The 13,116-nt window shown below is 35.9% G+C and overlaps 1 protein-coding gene across 2 annotated transcripts in view; it reads right to left on the reverse strand.

The window, feature by feature from the left end:
* The window catches only part of BDP1 (BDP1 general transcription factor IIIB subunit), an 89,537-nt gene that overhangs the window by 28,977 nt on the left and 47,444 nt on the right, over positions 1–13,116 (reverse strand). For both annotated transcript variants that reach the window (XM_069084992.1, XM_069084991.1), the window contains exons 16-24: positions 9,021–9,154; positions 8,191–8,401; positions 7,289–7,473; positions 4,987–6,520; positions 3,921–4,105; positions 2,775–2,982; positions 1,757–1,884; positions 1,324–1,528; positions 624–829 (exon numbers count right to left, since the gene is read on the reverse strand). In XM_069084992.1, coding sequence (XP_068941093.1) covers positions 624–829; positions 1,324–1,528; positions 1,757–1,884; positions 2,775–2,982; positions 3,921–4,105; positions 4,987–6,520; positions 7,289–7,473; positions 8,191–8,401; positions 9,021–9,154 — 2,996 coding nt within the window. The remainder of the gene's footprint in view (positions 1–623; positions 830–1,323; positions 1,529–1,756; positions 1,885–2,774; positions 2,983–3,920; positions 4,106–4,986; positions 6,521–7,288; positions 7,474–8,190; positions 8,402–9,020; positions 9,155–13,116) is intronic.

Here is a 13,116-nt window from a genome sequence, read left to right on the forward strand (position 1 = left end):
AATAATCAAAATAGAAAAGAAATTTACATGAATAAGGAACCCTTTTCCTCTATGAATGGAGCAATTAAAAGGCACTCATAAAAGTCAGAATGTTTAATTTTCTAATCAGAAAAGCTGTATTACATTAAACTAGAAGTAGCTAAATGGGATACTACATAGAGTATAGGACCTGGAATTGGGAAAGCTCCAGTTCAAATTCCACCTCAGACACTTACTAACCATGTGATCCTAGACAAGTCACTTAATTGTGTTTCCTCCTCCATAAAATGGGGATAATAGCCCCCTACCTCCAAGAATTGTAGTGAAGATTAAATGAGATGATAGTTATAAAGTTCTTTGTAAATGTTAAAGCACTATATCAGGGGTGGGGAACCTGCAGCCTTGAGGCCACGTGGTCCTCTAGATCCTCAAGTGTGGCTCTGACTGATTCCAAACTTCACAAAACGAATCCTCTTAATAAAAGGATTTTTTCTATAAAACTTAGACTCAGTCAAAAGGCCACACCCAAAGACCCAGAAGGCCATATGTGGCCTTGAGGCCAGAGGTTCCCCACACCTACACTATATAAATGTTATTATTAGTGTTACTGTTATTATTTTTAATGTTTTGTTACGAAACTGTACCTTGTTGATTTGTTTAGAAATTGCTCTTCAACACCTACAGCTGAGGAAGTAGCTCCTGGACCACTGTGATTAGCATCATCCAACTGCCTGTCAAAGGAATCCAGCTTTTCTGACTGACTGTATTCTTTGGGCAAGGCAGAGTCTCTGGAATCCACACATTCTGTTCTTGCTGCAATCCCCAGGGATGATAGTAGCTCTGTTTTATCCTTAAACATGAAATTTTTAAAATGTTTTTAAGTATCACAATGGTTTATTTCTATATTTTGGCATGACACCCTTAATGTAAACTTGTTTAAAAACATGCACAATGGATTCATGAATCTTTTTAAAATTCCAAGTTCCTAAATTCCCAGGAAGAGAAGCAGAAGACTCTAAAAGGTATGCTCTCCCTCATGACAATGATAGAAAAGAACTCATTAGAGCTAGGAGGCTCTAAAAAGCTTCTATTTTTCTAAAAGGCATAGTCTTACAAAGGGCAAATAACAAAATAAAATTATGAAAACACTTAAGATAATTGCTATGAACAAAAGTAAATTAAAGACGACTGAAATGTTTCTCAATTTATAATTTGACAAGGTACTTTTGATTTAAAAAGTATCAAAATGAAAGACTTTTTAAAATATATTAAAACGTTATAGCAACATCTTTTGTTTAAAGATATGAAATCAATCTGCAGTGGCAAGTAAAAAACACAACTCACTTTTAGAGACTGGTGAGTCTCAGAGTCTCCTTGCTGCAACAATTTATCTTCTACTTTTTGGGTGTCATTTTCATTTGGCACAATCTTTTCTGTTCCAGGTTCTTCTTTTTTTCTGTACACTCTCCTCAAATTTGGCTTAGCTATTTGGAATCGGCTCCTTCTCAACTGTGCTGGGCTGATAGCATGAGGTTTATATTTATCCTTGCTTTAAATTAAAAATAAAATAGCAGAGCATAATTAGTGGCAGTAGTAATTGTTTATAGCAAATATTTTGGGAACAAAATTAGTCAATATAAGAAGTTTTGATATAAACTGACTATAAAAACAGGTATATGAAACATATCCTATACATGCCAAAATTAATTACAAAAAATTAGCCATTCATATTTTTAAAATTTTAAACTTTCTTTAATGATATCAAGGCCAAACTCACCTTATCTGTTTATTTAAAACTTCAGTTCTGCTAATTTGCAAATTATGTTCTGATACCCCTTGATTCTTATTTCCACACATACTATAGATTTCAGAAGGTACAACTTCACTTTCAATTTTAGGATTTGGCTAAAAAACAAAGTTAGGCCATGTTATATAACAGGAGAAAAATTAACACATAGGATTTCTTTTTCCTAAAAGCAAAAATACCTAGGAATTATTTAAACCATAAAAATTAAAACTATGCAGTGTTTGTATATTATATATAAAATCTGCTGGTTTAAATTTCTTTAAAAGATTATGACATAATCAATCAGCAACCATTTGTTAAATACCTACTAACAATCAAATAATGGAACAAAAAGAACAAAAGGATTCATTTCCATCTATCTGAAAATTTCAATATGCATTTTTTAAATGGATTTCCTCTACCAATGTAAACAGTTTCTTATCTATAAACTTATAGTCTGAGAGAACTGCCTGAGGCACTGAGTATTCGGCAACAGAAAGTTAGGACTTGAACCCAAGGTTCTAGACTACTAGGCCAACAGCTTCTATCCACTATTCCATATGGCCTTCTCATCAATTTGTTACACTAATTAAAAATGTCTAGTTCACAGATTGCATCCAAGTGTTAACTCCGGAATAATTTGCTTTAAAAATATAATAGCCCCTTGACATTAAAACAAAGAAAGTTTTAAAAGCACAAATTTCTTTTTTATTTCTTTTAGCTCAAATCAAGAAAGGCCGAATGATTTTTTTACTCTAGTACCTTTATGAAGGGAAGTAGGACTGAAAAACTAAACTAGATGATATGCATTTCTTTAGTTATACAGCTAAGTACCAGTAAAACGGTGAAACTCATGAAGTCTTGGAAGGGTCTACTACAAATGTCATAGATGCTTGTCCTATAAGCAAATTGCCTAATTTGTTCCTGGGATTGCTTCTGAGTTACCACTTCACATATTTCCATCAACAATCCTGACATAATTCAAAAAAATTGCAGAAGACTAACTTACAAGGGTTAAGAATTCACTTTCAGATTCATTCTTATTCTGTGCTATTCCTTCTTCCTTATCCCTTTCTTCAATAACCTCTTTTCCTGTTGTCCTGGATCCTCTCCGTTCTGCTCTGCTTATGTTTGGCCTAGGCCTCTTAAACCGGCCTCTTGCTCGTTGTACATGTTGGATATCACTTTTCTTAATTTCTTGCTGGGCATTCTTGATGCTAACAGTATGGGGGAATGGAAGGGAGAAAACAAAGCTATTATACATAAAGCTTAAAGAAAGCATCCTAATGGTATAAAAGTTGAATCTCTGAATTATAATAAATTACAGCAGCTTAAATTCATAAATGACTTCCTCATATATTAATATTATCAAAGGTTAGATTAAGTTTAATATACCTATTATTAATAAATTATTAGTGAACATAAAATTTTTAAATGCGTCTCCCCCTAAAAGAATATAAGCTCCCTGGTTTTTCTAGTTTATAGCCCTAGAATTTAGTCAGTGCTTAACATATAATAAACACTTAAACACCTTTTTAATTCATTTTTAAGGGAAAACTAGGATAAATATCTTCCATTCATTAACTACATCTTAGTGTAATATATCAGAGAATTATACAATCTTAAGAGCTGGAAGTAACTTCAGAGGCCATCTAAGCCAATTTGTAACTAACTATGAATTACCTCTACAATATAACCAACAAAGGGAAACATTATCACTCAGCTTAACGAAAATGCATATAAAAATTTCTCAATTCTCAAAACATAATGATTAAATTTTCATTAAAAATGCTTAACTATAAATGTTTATTTTTGTATTTTTGGTATTAACTATACCAAAAGAGTAGCCAAAATAATTTTCAAATATGTTTTACATGGCTATAAAAATGAATGGAATTTTTTAAAAGTCTATCTTATTTTCCCTTTCCCCCATCCTACCAAACAATAATAAAAAGTAAACGGGGCAGCCAGGTAGCACAGCGAGTAAGAGCACCCGCTCCATTGTCAGGATGACCTGCAGATCGAATCTGGGCTCCAACACTTAGCACCCACCCAGAAACACCTGGCCGTGTAACCTTGAGCAAGTTACTTAACCCCGATTGCTCATTAAAAAATAATAATAATAATAATAATAATAAAAAGTAAAACTATTTACCCTGAAGAAATAGCAAAACCATTTTCCTGGGCTTCTATAAATGAAGACCTTTCTTCAGGTTCACAATTCACTGAATCGAAAAGCTTCTTTGGAGTTTGTTCATTGAAAAGCAGGTCTGCTTCCCCCTTTTCTGGAACTGGTTCTTTATATTTAACTGCTGTCTTTTGAGAACATTCAACTGTATCCTAAAAGGTATGTTGCACAAATGAATTATTTTAAATACCAAGAAGGCTACTATAAACGCTATCGATGGAAAAGCATTAAATTAAGGTACTTTAAAATAAGCTGTCAAATTATTTTTAGCTCAAAAAGGGTTTTATTTGTACAAAATGATCAAATATTTATCAGTGTGAATGATGGATTTCACTTTAAATCAACTATGTGACCCTAGATCACAGGAAATAACATGGCTCTGAACTAACTCTTGAAAGTAAAGCTAAGGGGCAGCTAGGTGATGCAGTGAATAGAGTACCAGCCTCAGGAGGACCTGAGTTCAAATCGGGTCTCAGACACTTAACATAAAAACTAGCCATGTGACCTTGGGCAAGTCACTTAACCCCAACTGCCCTACCTTCCCCCTCCAAAAAACAAAAAAAAAAAAAGATAAGCTAAGTGTTTAAAATAAACAAATGTGTAACAAATAGGCATAGTTCTTAATTTTTCAGAGTATTTCCATTTCCACTGTCTCACATGATTATCCAACAAACCAGTGGAGATAGTTTAAGACACTATTATTACCAAATTCAGAAGAAGAAATTGAGTCAGAGATATTGCCATCTCAATGCATTGTTAGTGATAGAGGCTAGTTAAGAACCTAGGCTTGCTGACTTTATGACAAGCTCTTTCCACATTCTAGTCCATAACTATGTCTATAACTATGACTCTCTAAGTGTCTGTACTTTAAGCTATGTGGTATGACTACAAGAATAATGGGGGAGTAAAAACCAAGTACAGAACTCTTTAGACAACCAATTCCAATAGTATAACTAGCCATAGCTAGTCATAATTAGCCATGCTTATGACTAAAAGTTTCCAAAAATATTTAATATTAAATAGCATCACTTACATTCTGACAAGGGTGGCTGATGTCCTGAATGGGAAGGGCAGCACCTTCAGGGCAGGAAGCAGTGACTTGAACAGGGGAGGAATTATCTTCAGGGGAGAAGGTTACAACTTGAGTGGGGAAGGCACTGACTTGAAGGGAGGAGGCAGCAACATGAACGGAGGAGACATCAACTTGAAGAGGAGAAACACTGATTTGAAAAGAGGAGGCATCATTTTGAGTGGGGAAGGCAGCCATTTGAGGGGGAGAGGCATTATTATGGGGGGAAGAGGCATTATTTTGAGAGGGAAAGACATCATCTTGAGGGACAGAGGCATCATCTTGATGAGGGGAATCAACAACTTGAAGGGAGGAGGCAGCCAACTGAGCGGGGAAAGCATAGACTTGAGCAGGAAAAGCACCAACTTGAGGGGGTGAGGTACTGTCTTGAGAAGAGACATCACCTTGAAGAAGAGAGGTTTTGCCTGGAAGTGAGGAGACTTCGCCTTGAAGGGGAGAGCCATCGCTTTGAAGAGAGGAGGCCTCATCTTGAAGAGGGGAGGCATTGCTTTGAAGGAAAGAGGCATTGTCTTTAAGTGGGAAGACCTCATCGCAAAGGGGGGAGGCTTCGCCTGGAAGTGGGGAGACTTCACCTTGAAGCGGGGAGACATAGCCTTTCAGACGGGAGGCCTCATCTTGCAGGGAGGAGGCATTGCCTTGAAGTGGGGAGGCATAGCTTTGAAGAGGAGAGGCCTCATCTTGAAGGGGGGAGACACTACCTTGAAGAGGGGAGGCATCACCTTGAAGGGAGGATACATTGTCTTGAAGGGGAAAGACTTCACCTTGAAGTGATGAGGCATTATCTTGAAGGGGGGAGGCTTTACCTTGAAGAGTAGAGATACTGCCTTGAAGGCGGGAGACACTACCTTGAAGGGAGGAGGCATCATCTTGAAGGGGGGAAGCAGCACCTTGAAGGGTGGTAGCTTCACCTTGAAGGGGGAAGGCTTCACCTTGAAGAGAGGAGGCTTTACCTTGAAGGGTAGAGGCATTGCCTTGAAGAGGGGAGGCATCATCTTGAAGGGTGCAAATGTCATCTTGAAGAGGAAAGGCATTGATTTGAGGAGGAGAAACCCTGTCTTGAGATGGGAAGGCATCGAGTTGAGAGGGAGAGGTAGGGACTAGAGGGGACATGGAATCACCTTGGGGAGGAATGGAATCATCTTTAGGAGAGGAAGTATCAACTTGGGGGGAAGATGCAGTGACTTGAGGGGGAGAGGCATCATCTTGACAGGGGGAGGAATTAACATGAAGGAAAGAAGCATTTTCTTGAAGGAGAAAGGCATCATCTTGAGGGACGGAAATGGCATCCTGTTTATGATCATGTTGTATTATACTCTCCAATTTTCCTGTTTCCGTTTTCTTCATTAACTCACATTTTTCTGCTCCTGGAATACCACTTTTTTCAACTGCTCTTCCTAAGTTTGGTCTTGGTCTCTTGAATCTACTTCTCACAAAAGGGGTTTTTTTAACTACAGATAGCTTTTCATCTTGAGAACATCTGCTTTTGCAAAGAAAAATATTAAACATAAGAAAGTAGTTAACACTACAAAAGAAATTTATAAGCAAATCTTTTTCTACCTATAGCTAGAAAGAAGCTCCAGTTCAAAAAAAGCAGCCATTTAAGCACAAAAGCAGAAATTATTGATACTTCTGGGAAAAAGTTACAATATGGAAAGGACAATTAAAAGATGCAAATAATACTGGTACATCAAGAAGTTGGAGTTTTGGCTAGGTGGTGCAGTGAAGAGAGCACTGGCCCTGGAGTCAGGAGGACCTGAGTTCAAATCCAGCCTCAGACACTTAACACTTACTAGACATGAGACCTTGGGCAAGTTACTTAACCCCAACTGCCCTGCCTTCCCCCTTCCAAAAAAAAAAAAGCTGGAGTTTTAAGCTAGGAATTATACAACCCGGTGCCACAAGAATCTACTCATCAACAAAATAAAACTCACATTACTTAATGAAGCACTCAGTGTTTTAATTTATTCCTCCCTCTCTTTATTCTCATGTCCATAACTCTGCAGATATTTCTTTTTACCAAGAGCTGAGGTAAACTCTAAATTAATAAAATTATTGTCTTACTGATGATTTATTTGATCTAAGATCATCATCTAAGAATTTCAGCATATTTTCTTGGTTTCCCTTTTGTTAAGGTAGTCTTAAATTTTGTTTGTCTTCCAGAGTATCAGAAACCCTGCCTAAATTACAATCAACTATGAATTTAAATTTTATTTTCTCTTACAAATAAATACAACCACTCAGATACCTTTTCATAACATCTGAAACTTTCTCCGGATCAGCTGCAGATTGTGTTTCCTTATCTTCTTCACATCCTTCTACAGGGCGTATGCAAGAAGGCTTCAGAGGGATCACAGGACTTAAGATTCCCTTTGGAGAAGATGCTTCTTTCTCAATGGCTTCAACAGGGGGCGACACTCCATGGCTTACAATCTAGAAATGGCATCCATGATGACCAACTCATACACAGCCATGACCTGAAGTGTCTAACGTTTTCCCACGTCACTTTTTTTTTAAGGAACCATGCCAAATCTTTATCCCAGATAAAAAAGAACTCTGAAGTTGGGAATTCTTCCTAGCTACTTTTAAGTTAAACATGCTTCCATTCCTTAGGTTACCTCCTTAAAACCCAACCATCTAACAGATAGGATATATCAGAAAATATTCATTAATAAAATCCTTTAAGGATAATGGAAACTTCAATTAATGGAATGAGAACCCTCAAATAAAGGGAATTTTTTTTAAACAGAATCAAATGATGAATTAATGTCAGTTTAAAAATAAATCCTCAAAAATATCCTATAATCAGTACAGATTCTTTCTAATTCTAATCTCCTATACCTTCTATATCTACAACACTATAGAATGATAATTCACAGAACAAGTGATGACCTTGAGGCATGATAAAATCCCGAATCAGGGACTGTTTAGAGCCATTTTCAGACACTGTCTTAGACCAACTTTCTCAGCTTGCAGATGAGACAACTAGGGTCTACAAAGAAGCTGACTCATCCAAGGAACCATCAGCACTTTCAAAGATTTCAGATTTCATTAGGTGTAAGGCAGTGTTCATAATATGAATTTGCTAACTACTTTCTCTGAAAAAATAACTAAGAATATTTTTAATAAAGAAAAATGCATAAAACTTACATCTGGGAGGGGAAGAGAACTGAATGCACCATCAGTCTGAAGCAAACCTGCCTCTACTTTTCCAGTGACATTTATTTCCTTGGGTGCCTTTTCCCCTGTGCTAATTTCACCTCTTCCAGTTGCTCTTCCTATGTTAGGTCTTGGCTTCTGAAATCGTGTTCTCATTACTGGACCTCGCTTGAATGTACTTGATTTATTGCCATCTTGCAGACTATGAAAAGCAATGCAAAATCACAAACAAGTTCTTTAGTCTTTTAGTGAAAGCTATAGTAGTTAAGGACTTTTGCTAGAACATAGAGAAGCCTCAGAAAGGAAAGGAAAAGAAATATTTCATTTCACGAGAAAATAGTACCAAAAATTCTACTTCCTGTCTTTAAAATGTTTGTGGGAAACACTAAAGGAAAATTTGCATCACTGTTCTACATCTTATGTTCTACAAGGTGTAAGGAAGAAATCTTAAAGAAACAATAATTTTAACAAAACCAGTTAAAGGGTATGAAACTAAGAAATGTTAAAAAAAAATGCAATGCTTTCAAACCTCCAAAAAATTTAAAAAAGCAGATTTCCAAGTTTTCTCATGAGTGACTATAAAGAATTTCCTATGTCTTCCCTATAATTCACCACAGATGTTGTAAAAAATGCATCAGTCATTCAGTCCTTCCAACTAAGCTTTGGGAAAAGAATCATATATAAACATAAAATTTTCAACAAACCAATCAATTAACACACAAGCATTTATTAAGCACACATTATGTGCTAGGACCTGGGAGTACAACAACAAAACTGAATGTTTTTTACAACAAAACAGCAGTTCCTGCTGATGCACTTACCTCTGATTTTCCTTAACAGTCTCAGGCTCATCTGTTTTTGACTTCTGAGAAATTACATCTTCTTTTTCACTCTGTGAACTACTGTTCCCAACATCTAACTTGCCAAATGACTCGTCTTCTGTTTGTACATCAGTCTTAAGAATAAAAAATAGCAAACATCTTATACTTCTCATAATTACTGTTACTCTAACGTACTTATTATTTAAATAATTCAAAAGTTTTTATTGGTGTGGGTAATTCCTCTATTAATGAACCTTCCACAGAACAGTACGCATCATAAGTTTCTGTGACCAAAAACTCCATTACCTGAAGATGAACCTTTCTGATGAATCTTTCTGAATTTAGCTATGCTGATGTTCTTATATAAAGCAAAGCATGTTACTAGGCTTGTAATAGAAGCCTTTTGATTTTAGAAGAATCTGCTAGAACTCGGGTCCTCCTGACTACAGGGCCAGTGCTCTACTCACTGTGCCAGCTAGCCGCCTCCTATTCTTTTCATTTTTGATACTCATGATTTGTTTTTCTTTCCTTATTTTTATCATATTGACTAAAGGTCTATCAATTTTATTGTTTTTTTTAATAAAACCAGCTTTTAGTTTTATTTATTAATTCAATAGTTTTCTTAATTTCAATTTTATTAATCTCTCCTTTGGTTTTCAGTATTTCTAATTTAGTATTTAATTGGGGATTTTCAATTTGTTCTTTTTCTAGCTTTTTCAACTACATACCCAATTTGTTGACCTCCATTTTCTCTATTTTATTCATGTATGCATTTAGGGATATAAAACTTCCTCTAAGAACTACTTTTGCTGCAGCTCACAAGTTTTAGTATGTTGTCTCATTATTGTCATTCTCTTGAATGAAGTTACTGATTGTTTCCATAATTTCTTGTTTGACTCACTCATTCTTTAGGATTAAATTATTTAGTTTTCAAAAAAAAAAGAAGAATCTGCTGGTACTTATAATACACTGGGATAGCCTTTGAGAATAGACCAACTCCATATCACAAAAAGGCATCAAGAGCAGGACTTCAGCAGAGGAAAAAATATACTCAATGGGGAAAGGAATTTTATCTGAAAATATTGTACTAGGCTATTGTACTTCTAGAGGAAAAAAGGCAAGATATCCTATTTACAAACAAAATTCCAACATGATTCCTTAAATTTTCTCCTTTTAATACTCCTCTTTAATAGCAATATGTATAAGCTATATGAAATAGCACATTTCATATGCTTCCATTTCCTTTTCCCTCCTATTTTCACATCTCTAAAGACCCATTCTTTCTCCCTATTTATTAACACACAAAAAGGTGCTAAAATGTTATCCTTCCAAATTATAACCCTCAAAATTATCTTTCCAAATACTTCTTGGTTCAGTATCCTTCCTTCAGTATATCAGTCAAATGGGGATCAAATGTTACAATGTATATGGTCAGTTATTGCTACTATTATATCACTGGGAATCATGAGCCATAAAGAATAATTACAATACTCCAATGGTAGCCTGAAAACCAAAGATTATCTAAATCTATTTATAAGGAAGTTGCAGAGATATCTTGGGTTGTTTCTTAAGCCAGCTCTAAACTAACACACTAGCCCAAGAAAGTGTGATGTGTAAACGTGGTCCAGGCATGATTGTCAAGCAATTCATCTATTGATACCATGAGCAAGGTTTTTATAGAGAAGTTAAACAAAGAAGGTAATTATAGGTCACTTGGTTTCTTTCTTTTTTTTTCTTTTGCTTTTTGGAGGGCAACTGGGATTAAGTAACTTGCCCAAGGTCACATGGCTAGTTTTTGTGTTAAATGTCTGAGGCCACATTTGAACTCAGGTCCTCCTGACTCCAGGGCTGGTACTCTATTCACTTAGGCACCTAGCCGCCCCAAACTTGGTTTTCTTAATACTATTTGTTTAGTAAAGTAATGATGTCAACTATTAGGCCTCAAAGATAACCAGGTCCCATAGTATAGTATCAAAAAATGTATAAAAGGTAGCAAACATCTGGCAATAATCCCAGAACAGGGTACCCACCCTGGATCACAGGCATCAGAAAGGCTCTGATAATGGCTACTTCTCAAGGGGAAAAAACCAAGACCAGTTACTTTGCACTGGCCATGGTGAAAACCCAGAGAAAACCTATCTAGGACCAGCCTGATTCCTGGATCAGATGTTTTGGCTCCCTTTAAGAAGTTATATTGACCTCTTTCATTTTTTACTTTAAATATACTAACATGACTGGTTTTAATAAAAAGGAATTCCCTAAAACATGATTATAAAGTATATTAAGCACAATTATGTTTTACTCATTAAAAAATGGAAGGATACATCCCTTAACTTTGATAGTATGGTACTAATGATGACCACTGTCTTTAACCAGAGTTTTGTTGACTGACTACTATAAGGAGATCAACAAAAATGCAGATATTGTTGCAGCTTAAACCCAAGGACGCTAAAAACTGTTGCGGTTTAAACCCAGGGATGCCAAAAACTGTTGAGGTAGGGACTCTGCTCACCCAAAAACTGTTGGGGTTTCATGATGTGTTGTGGTGGAACCGTCCCAAAGAATTCAGTCAGACCACCTCTAATCCAAGTATAGACTTTATTGAGATTGATGCCTCTCATGAGGCGGGCTAAGTTCCAAGAGGAACCAGCAACTTCAGAGAAAGCAGGATGGATTTTTTATACGGTAAAAATGTAATTACATAACAGAAATCATGAATATTAAAAAGGCAGGGGTTTTTTTAAAGGGATTAGGCAATGGAGAAGGGGTCCCATCTATGTTGCAGTGTATTGTGGTCCTGTCTTGGGCTAGATGGATGATGTGCTTGTGACAAAATAGAAGAACACACCGGTTTCTGTGGGAATGGGCAGTGACCAGGTAGAGGCAGTGGCTAGCTTCCTATTACATGGACACACCTGCTGTTTCTATGGGAACTAAGAATTCAGAGAGACACCTGTTGTTCCAGTGAGCAGTGAGGCATATATGAAGAAGTTAGGACACTGTGGTTTGGGGGGGGGGGGGGGGCCCTAACTAGGTACAGTGGGCCTGCTGTTCAATGGTGTCAGGCCTACAATGAAGTTAAAATATTGGGGCTGGGGGCAGCTTTATTAGGATTCCATCAGATATGACATTTTTACAAAGGTCTCACAGTTTTTGTTTCAAAGTCTGATGTCAGACTTTCAGTGTCAGTCAATGGCACTTACTGAATGCCCATTGTATATTGAAGAGAATAACAGATGCTATGAACAAGATAAAAAGACTAAATAATATCAAAAATAAAGAATCTATCAGGGACCATCAGAGAAAAATTAATTTGATTACACATAAAGGAAATATAATTCAATTTTTAAAATTTTAATTCTACCACCTTTTAAAAATAGCAGGGAATATAAAATTTTAGACAACAAATATTATTTACAGAACACTGTCAGTCTTATCTACTGATTAATTTAGGAATGACCCGGACAATCACTTGTTTTGTCCCCTGCTCTCTCTTTCTTTTCCAAACTGTAAATGCTCCAGCTGCCATGGAAGACAACTACACTGACAGCTGAACAAAATCTACACAATCAGTACACAGAGTGTCCCAAAAGTCTGAAAACAGTTTTAAGCTTTAATAACCCTTCTTGCTGAGCTTCTTGCTGAGCTACCAGTCTCATAATCTATATCCATTAGACTTTTTGTTGTGAAGTCACATCAAAAATGTCACAAATGCATCAAAACCTCATTTGTGCATGATGTTAATTAAGGTGAGGGTTACAAATAGAATGCTTTCAGTTAATGAGCAGCAGCTGATTCAAGTTTTTATAAAATCTGAAAAGTGACTATAGCACAAAACTTGTTATTTTGAATTTTAATCAGAAAAATTTTAAATTATTAACCTTTTAAATGTCATTTTTTTGCAAGTCTGTAGCACTAACTAAAGTTATTACAGCTTAAAACTGTATTAAGACTTTTGTACACTATATATAAAATACCTGGTTTCAACTTTAATGAAAGGTTTTACTATTCAATATAAATCTAAAATTAGATCCCAAAGTTTTCATAAACTTCACAGACATAACAGGATAATAAGGATTATTTTATATTTGCTACA

This window comes from Petaurus breviceps, unplaced genomic scaffold, assembly GCF_028583685.1.
Source record: "Petaurus breviceps papuanus isolate PSGF00001 unplaced genomic scaffold, PetGlider_PUasm1.0 175, whole genome shotgun sequence".
Taxonomy (NCBI): Eukaryota; Metazoa; Chordata; class Mammalia; order Diprotodontia; family Petauridae; genus Petaurus; species Petaurus breviceps.